Source organism: Strongylocentrotus purpuratus, unplaced genomic scaffold (genome assembly GCF_000002235.5).
Source record: "Strongylocentrotus purpuratus isolate Spur 01 unplaced genomic scaffold, Spur_5.0 spur5_scaffold_20, whole genome shotgun sequence".
Lineage (NCBI taxonomy): Eukaryota > Metazoa > Echinodermata > Echinoidea > Camarodonta > Strongylocentrotidae > Strongylocentrotus > Strongylocentrotus purpuratus.
The window spans coordinates 41,062,391-41,071,389 of record NW_022145606.1 but is presented as its reverse complement, the minus strand read 5'-3'; the positions used below and the strand labels follow the sequence as shown (position 1 = coordinate 41,071,389).

Below are 8,999 nucleotides of genomic sequence, written 5' to 3'. Positions count from 1 at the left end.
ACCGGGTACATAATGAGCACCCCCCCCCCCCCCTTCTTGGAGTAAAGCTTAACGGTGGACATTAAATAAATAATGATGATTTCAGTATACATGACTGGTAGGGCGCGCAGCGATCTCGGGAATATAATAACGCGGGAAAATATAACTCGATCACTTGTGATTTTATATATTTTTTGTCTAGTGTATTCTTTTATTCAATTAGTATATAATAAAGCCTTGATTACACTTTTGTAACAGAAATTAATGTTAATTATCATTTCATGCATTGTTGGTATTTTTCTCGAGCCGTCCAGCCTTAGTGTCAAATGGGCGCTGCTGTGGCATTGCAAACAATGGGTACGCGTATAGGGTTGTTAGGATAGGGTATGACGCAAACAATACACTAATTTGACCATAATGTTCAATATAACCATCGACAACTGACTGGAAGAGAAATAATATGCCAATTACATTCCTCACCATCGATATCACGTGACTAGATGTGACCTGATCACACCTTTGTATCTGTAAGAGCTATTTTTGTGATTGTTTAACTTAAACAAAAATAATATTTGCGTTTTCCCGTCAGGCGCAAATATTAAATTTCTTTCCTAAATATTTGTACTCGTATATTATTAGTTTAAGATATTTGCTTACCTGGAAACCCGATTCTCGATCGTATTCGAAACATCTGCCATCAAGAGATCTATAGTAATTGACAAAGAGAGTTGAAAGCGAAGACAAGAAAAAAAAAACTATGGGAATTGTGTTGGGGGCAGTGGCGTATGGATGATTCTTTTCAAGGGGAGGGTTTTAAAATTTGAAGATCGCGCCGATTTTTGTTTGTTTAAACTTTAACACATGTAATGGGGGTTTAACCCCCCCCCCCCCTGCATATGCGCCTGTTTGGGGGATTCATGAAATATCGCACACGGCCTGTGAGTACCGTTTGATACAAACATGCAGAAGGTCCTAGTGAGTTGAATATACATGTATATAATATATATTCATAAGTATAATAAAGAGATCATTAAGACTTTAAACAAATATAGCATGACAAACAATGGCAGGCGTTGTGAATAGTACCATGGCAAATGCGAGTTGAAAGAAAATAACTGCCTACAAATGTGTAAATGTTTACATGGTCAGTATGGGATGCAAATAAATAGGGATATGAGAATAAAATAATCATGATACTCCAAGACCCCCACAATACACAAATTCTGCGAGCTGGGGTGGATAAGAGAATTCCAATGGAAAATTATCGCAGTGAATATTTGATAGTATTTGCATGCCCCCTCCTTTCAGGTGGTAGGTCTATGTTTCATCTTACCAATTTCAAATATATTTGTAATTTCCAGCAGTTTGTGTAGTGTGTTTATTTTTACGGAACTTGAATTGATAGTTCGTAATACGTGCAAAGATGTTAACACACAATTTGATGAAACAAAAGCACACAAAAACTAAACTATTATTCGCCTTAAATAGTTTACGGTTAGACTTCCTGTTTGATTTTGTCTACTTTAATTTCATTGATAAATGTATGAACATCTACTCGAACTCACTGTAAATGCAGACTATCCAATGCTTTCAAAGTTGACGACTCGACAAGTTCAACCAAGTCTTCTTCGTCCAAGCACTTCACTCCGAACAGACAAAGCCGCTGCAGGTCCTTGGTTTGTTCTCTGATCAGAAGACCCAGTTCTCTAACTGTCTCTCTCGATACACTCTGCTTCTCTGATGGGAGTGATGGCGGTGCTGTAAGGTCGATGTGTGTGAGCTGCTGTCCTCCGGTCCGACGAAGACAAGCCGTGATCTGAGGTATGTCTTTCTCTGCATCATCGATAGTGATATCGATATGTATCAAGCCAGGGAGCGATGAGAGCAGACCTTCGTAGCTTTGTGACGTCACTCTCTCGGCTGATAGCTTTTCGACGGATGGAATCTCATGGGTAGATGGGTGGAAACTGAGAGAGGAGTCTGAGATGGTCAGAGCACGTAGCATCGAAAATGATTCCAGGCAACACCATAGTCCACTCGTCACGTCGGTAGTCAAAGTAGATCCCTCGAACTTTATAGTCATAACCTAGTGTAAAAATAGAAAGATAGAGAGATTAAAACAAAAGAGAGTTTAGTGACATATTATACGAAGTATAAATGACATTAATTAGTTGATCTCCTTTTTTTTTGCCGTAATCATTAAAATCAAGACTGTATAGCTTGATCTTTTCTCAGAATATTATCCGGTAAGTAATGGGAGCTCCCTCCCCTACTCCTTTACATTAATAAGTAAAACATTTATTATCTTGCTTGAGGCCGTCGTTGGGCAAACATAGAATGATAATGACTATGTATCGCGGTATTGATCGTTGTATCATGCAGTATGATTTATCGCGATGCGGTTAATTATGAATAAGAATACATTTACACAAAATATATTAGCGATTTGACTCATAGTAGCAGCAGAGAAATGAAAATGTAAACAATCTTTATGAAATCATTATTGTAAACATATTTTGTGAGATGAAAATGCGCATACCTGACGTTTAAGTTGCTTTGGAAGATTTTGCATCCCAACGACGGTGTAGACAGTCGGTGACTTCAGAACAATACTCTCTGCATTCACACATCTTTGAACCAATGAAGACACGTTTCCTTGAGTACCCTTAGTCTCTGATGAGCAGTCAAGGAGAATGCGATATCGCTCGCTCTCATCCAAAAAGCTGTTTTTAAGGAGCGCCTTCATTATTCGTATACAGAGAATGTTGTCAGTGCCAGCAGCGAATCGGATAAGATTCTCGTAGTCACATATGTTTGCTTTTATCTTGCGCAGTACTCTGTCCAATTTGGAAATCTTTAAATGTAACAGAAAGCGGTTTGTTTGATCAGCGAGGAATTTCCCGGCGGAGTGTTCTTGGGCGAGTTTGTGATAAAACTCAATGGTAGTGGAAGTGGTCTCGTTGGACTGAGGAAGTCGCGTGATGTTACCAGTTGTCTTGGATACTATCCCAAGCTCACATGCCACATCAAGGGTTGCGGGAACTTTACGGAAATCATGAGGCGTGAAGACTAGTTGTTTGGCATCGTCGAGAAGGCCAGTAAGGGCAACTTCGCCTAATTGATGAATTACTTCCTTTAACTTTTCTTGTGTGATTTTAACACTTGACTTCGATCGCTCGTTTGCATAGTGCATTAGAAAAACATTCACCTTGTCCAGCAATCCTGTTTGAGTTGTAGTACCACTGTCCAGTAGGCCCTCACTCCATACGTGACATATCATGAGACAAAATAGAGGTGTCTTGACAAGTTCATCAATAAGTGGTTGTTCATCAAGGTAAACCTCCAGATCACGCCCTCTATCAGGAATCGAAGTCGAAGCAAAGAACTTGTTGATGTACTCGCATGAGCTCTCTCGCGAGAATCCTTCGATCCACATCTTTGTGTATACCCTCGGAAGATCATCTTGATCGAAGAAGTTCTCTAGGTGAGGGCGTGTTGTTACAAGGACTCGACACTCTGGAAATTCCTCCAAACAGATGACCTTCATAATATTGCTCTCTGAGCTTCGCTGTGAAGAAGAAATACCCGCATATTCATCTAGTCCGTCTAGTATTATGTGGCAGATGCCCTGGTTCTTTCTGATGAAACTCTCCAGACCCTCTGGCGTGAGATCATGAACATCACTCAAAAGCTGTGATTTGATGGCTTCTCCGATCGATGTAAGCTGACTTGTGTTTCGGAATTTCACAACAAACAACAGTGGCAGGTGTTCTAATGCTGACCCCTTTTCTCTATGAACCCAGTCATAAGCCATCTTCGCAACAGCCGTGGTCTTCCCTCGTCCAGCCGGGGCCGAAATGAGGATTCGAGCTGGCAGTTTGCCATTTACTTTCGTTGAAAATATTTCAGCAACAGAATTCTGGAGTATTTCCTTCTTTTTTGTGTCATTTCCACGACCGTCCTTCTTCACCATTGTGACAACCGTGTGCATATCTTCGAACTCAGCATAGTCATTGCGATCCCATGGCTTCATTTGAATTTTGCACAGTTGATCTAGATACTTGTTCTCCAACTTTTTGCGACATTGCTGAACAGTCAAGGATTCCGAGATCTTCTCACTGTAGATATCTGAAACGATACAAGCATATAATACAAAATGTCTTATTGTACTCCTTCAATATCAGCCCCTTCCCTTTCCGACTTAGTATGGTCCCGTTAGTAATTATTTCTTGTTCGAATACATCAAGATTCATTGTTCCGATGTTTTTCCTCTTCCCCACGAAGAAACGGGCTGGAAACACGCTTAAAGGAAAACTCCAACATTAATGGCAAATTGCTCTGACATGAAGCTGAACAAAAATAGAGAACCAGTCTAGCGAAAGTTTAAACGAAATCGGAATCGGAAATACAATAATAATGTTTTTAGTTGTTAAAAAGTTACAATCGCTATACGTAAATGACGCACGGGAACTTCAAATTAGCCAAATCCGCAATGGTACCGGATGCATATTGGCGCACATCTCTCCCATTTGTTTTAACACACATAATGACTAAAATTAAATTTGTCGAAATGTGTTACTCTCGAGTATCTACCATTTTAAAACGAGATATAATGTATATGCTATCCGTAATATATTTTGGGTATTACACCAAGGGAAAAGGTGCTTATGAGAGGTACTTGTGAGAAAAACATAATTTAACAAACGGGAGTGTTGTCCGTTACTACGTCACAATCCACTGACCAAATTGCATATAGTGATGATATGATTCAAAGATTCACATTTTTCGTTATTGATTCGATTACAACTTATGATATTCAGTTTCTCTAATTATATTCCGCTTTTACACAAATTAACTCGTTAAAAAATGTGAATTGCCCTTAGTCGGGAAATATCTCTTCAAATCGATGTGAAAATTAAAAAAAGTTTAAGATCCTTTTAAACTTTATTTTTCTAACATAATCATATATTTAAAAGATTTTTTTATATATTTGTTTACAACATTCAATTTACAAATATGTTATTTTTTATTGAAGCCGGGTGCTTTCTTCCCAACTGTTAACATCTTGGGATTCATTCTATTTATTAGTTATACTTATTATGGATAGAAAGATAAACCGATGAGCAAACAGTGAATGAAGGAACTTGAAATGAACCGACCCTGTCCTTTAACAACCTCATACATTGCGTATTAAAAATTTGTGCGCAACTTTGGTAGCTTCTAACTAAAAATTCTAAACATATTTGACCTTGAATCATATAACACGGTTAATAGTAATGAATACCATATTCGTAATTGTGCTTCAACGGATGATTAAGCAGCAGGCTTTTCAAAAAGTATTGTCAAAATCCTCATTTACCAAACTTGGGTTAAGGCATGAATGTAGGTCAAAAGCAATTATGTGTTTGTTACCTTATTTAAAAAAACAGTTTCTTACTAACTTACATTGGCTAATAAACAGTTGATTTGAAAAAGTATTAATATCTGATCGAACCCAATAAAATACGGATTACAAACTAAATTTATGATACTTTCTTCGTTATGATTATAATATAATCATGACTTCTTTCGCACCCCCTGTTTTAGGTAACCCGTGTCATTGAGTGATACAACATGGATTAAGTTTATTTAGGACGTTATTTAATGAAAGTTTACTGTACATTTCTGTAATACCTAGCATCATAATATGTGTTTTTATTGCTTTTGGGTTTAGTAACCCTTTTTTTACTCTTCGAGAAAAGCACTATATGCACTTTACTTGTGTGAAATGGCGCAGTTGAGAAGTTGGCAGAGATAATTTAGCTATCATGAGACATGAATTAAGTAGAACGAAAAAGCGCATGCAATATGGTTGACCTACATTTAATCTATCATGCCAAACTTGGTATCATTTTAACAACACTTTTTAAAGACCCTGGTGCTCAGTCACCCGTCGACTAAATAATATGAATAGCTAGGGTATCATTCGACAGAAACAAGTTACTTTACATCATGAACTATGTTTCATGGAAATGTTCAAAGTTCATGTTCTCAAAACAATGAACAGGACTACAGGTACATGCAGGGGCGTACGCAGGATTTTTTCAAGGGGGGGGGGGTTTAAAATCGGGCCCAAAATATTTTGCTCCCGAAAATTTTTAAATCGCGCCGGCCGAAAAGTCGCTCAGTGGGGGTGGGGGGGGGGGGGGGGGGGGGGGGGTAAGCGGACACTTTTTTTTTTTTTTGGAGTCCAAAAAAAATCGCAACGACTTAGCCAGCCGAAATATATATATATATTTTTTTTCTTTTCTTTTTTAAATAATAAAAAAAAAAAAAAAAAAAAAAAAAAATCCAAAGGGGAGGGTTTTAGGTTTGTTTAGGGGGGGGGGGGGTTTACACACATAAAAATACCAAAGGGGGGGGGGGTTTGAACCCCCAACCCCCCCCCCCCCCCCCCCCCCCCCCCCCCCCCCCCCCCTGCGTACGCCTCTGGGTAAATGCATGAGCGGTGATTCTAGGCACTCTAGCACTGATAGACCCACCTTGAATAATTGGTGTCCTCTTGAGATATGTATCAGCAAGCATGACCAGCTCAGCGTCAATGAGAGCTTGTTTCAGTCTGATATGCTGGTCGCAGGGCTCCACGGTCTGTCTCCAGTCAAACAGCATGTCACGTGTTCCCTTACAAGTCACCCGTCCTTCTATCCTATTGGTCTCTGTGTATCTATTGATGTCTGCGACCTTGAATCCGAGCGTTCGACCTAAGGCCTCCATCTGCTCACCCGTCTCGATGTCTTCAGCCAGCTTGGAGAGAAGATCATCGGCAATACCTTCATGAGCCGCCATACCTGTGGAGAAAATAATCAAGATTAAAGTTTAAGAAACGTATTATGAACATTAGAGTGGGACAATAATTCAATGTTGTATGTCAACAGGTCTGCATTCATCATGGATATGTAGCAATTATCTTCAGTGTGGATGCGAGATTGCGGGCTTTGAAATGTTAAGAGTATCGCTACTGTTGTAGAGAAGTAGGGTCTTGACGATCAAGGTATAGGTAATTAGAAACCTTAATAACCCAAAACTATGATAATAAAATAAAGACAACCATGGAAAACAAGACATTACTGTCCATGCAATGGCCTGTAAATATAGTTGCTGCATTTTAAGCATTGCCGGTTTCATTTTTCGTTATGCATATCCAGAGGCAGTGCTCCCAGGGGGGGGGGGGGGGTGTCATACTGATCCACTTTCCAAGTACCTGAAAAGTGCCCGTTCTTACGAAGGACCCCTTTTATTTGTGATAAGTGTCGCGTTTACTTTGACAAGTGACTCATTTCCTTTGTAATAATTGTATCTTCCAACACGGGGGGAGGGGGAGGGGGAGCTTCGACGGTGGGTGGGGGGGGGGCGGGGGGCGGGAGCTTGGACGGTGAAGGTGTACGTCGGCGCCACACACGATAAAGTGGAGAGGGAAGAATGAAGAGAGTGAATAACCGAGTGTTTGCATCAATGAAAGGGAGAGATAGAAAGAGAGAAAGAGCGAAGAAGAATGAGTTTATTGAATTACTAGGTATGAATAAAAGAAAGAGATCAATTGAGAGAGAGAGAGTTTGAATGAGCGAGTGAGAGAGCGAAGGGACGAAAGGGAATTTAAAAAGTAAAGAGAGTCACTAAGAGGGAAATTTGAAATTTTAAGTGCTAGAGAGAGGGAGAGAGAGAGAGAGAGAGAGAGAGAGAATGAATGAATGGATGGCTAAAGGAGATATATATATAGATTAATCGTAATTGTGTACCAGTGATTCTGTGTGCCAAAAGTAAAATAAATTGAAATATGTCAGTTCTCGAATAATTATGGAAAGGAGTGTCGATATGAGATTGTATCACTATAGTGTGGTACGGTATGTCACTGAAACAGCTCCCGTAGGCCTTTGGATTCATTGGGGTCCAAGCTATCAGAAATTGATTTTCCCGAAGACACCAAATTTCCCTATTGCGCTTTATATAAGCAATTTTGGCGCCCAATATGGACCCCCAGGGAAATGAAGGAAGGGTCTGAAAATTTGAACCCATCATTTTTGGCCAATTGGGACCCTTTTGAAGCCAAAACAGCAAAAGAAAATCAACTTTGTCAAAAAAAAAATCACATGGTATTACATACCATACCGCACTACTACCTCACTACACTAAACACGGTTGATCATGCGTGAACCATTTGATGAGCCTTTTTTCAGGGGAGATGATTAAAGTATTCCTAATTTCTCTTTCCCGGAGGCATTTTGTGTGCATCCGCCTCATTTGTTATGTTTTTTGGATCTTGATATTTTTAGTTTAAAGATAAATAATGTTATAGGTAATATCATCGCACCTTCAATCGCGATATCATGAGTTGTCAGCTCAGGCGCGTACGCAGAATATTTTCAAGGGGGATGGGGGGGGGGGGGTGGTTTAACTATTTCAAATCGGGCCGAAAATTTCGCAAAGCCTCAGCCAGCCGTTGAATAAGCCGGGGGAGAGAGGACATTTTTTTTTTTAAATTTTTTTTAACACAAACAAAAAACGAAGGGGGGGGGGGGTGTTTCCTCTAAAACACATACATAACCAAAATGAAGGGGGGGGGGGTTAACCCCAAACCCTCATGGGAACATATTGAGAAATTGCTCAACTACCACTCCATTACCAAAGAAAGAGGCCGTGTGCATTTCTCCGATTCTATTGAGAGAGAGAGAGATAAAGATAGAGAGAGAGAGAGAGAGAGATAGGGGAGGGAGTTAGGGTGGTCCGGGGTTCAAATTCAGTTTCCTTTTTATATTTTTTATTCAACCTGGTACTGATGAAAAAAATATCTGCCATGTGGCGATACAAACAGGTACCACAATCTCGTTTATTGTCATACAAATATTCAAAAAGAATTGAAGAGACGATGAAGAAATAAGAATAATAATAATACATCGTCGGTATCATGAGAATATACTTTTTAGCTCTCGGCTATTAAAATCCCCCGAACAATGGAATCAACAGACCAGAATCTAGTGTGACAC

The 8,999-nt window shown here is 39.6% G+C and overlaps 2 protein-coding genes across 2 annotated transcripts; both read right to left on the bottom strand.

The window, feature by feature from the left end:
- Positions 1-543: 543 nt before the first annotated feature.
- LOC105445799 lies at positions 544-3,874 on the bottom strand. Its single transcript, XM_030993357.1, has 3 exons — positions 2,519-3,874; positions 1,545-2,065; positions 544-685 (listed from the first exon to the last, which is right to left on the bottom strand). Exons 1-3 carry the CDS (start codon positions 3,791-3,793, stop codon positions 565-567), a joined length of 1,917 nt encoding a protein of 638 aa, XP_030849217.1. The 5' UTR covers positions 3,794-3,874; the 3' UTR covers positions 544-564.
- Positions 3,875-3,884: 10 nt separating this feature from the next.
- LOC115927730 lies at positions 3,885-6,991 on the bottom strand. Its single transcript, XM_030993955.1, has 3 exons — positions 6,501-6,991; positions 3,937-4,107; positions 3,885-3,898 (listed from the first exon to the last, which is right to left on the bottom strand). The coding sequence occupies exons 1-3, from the start codon at positions 6,802-6,804 to the stop codon at positions 3,885-3,887; spliced, it is 489 nt and encodes a 162-aa protein (XP_030849815.1). The 5' UTR covers positions 6,805-6,991.
- Positions 6,992-8,999: the final 2,008 nt, after the last annotated feature.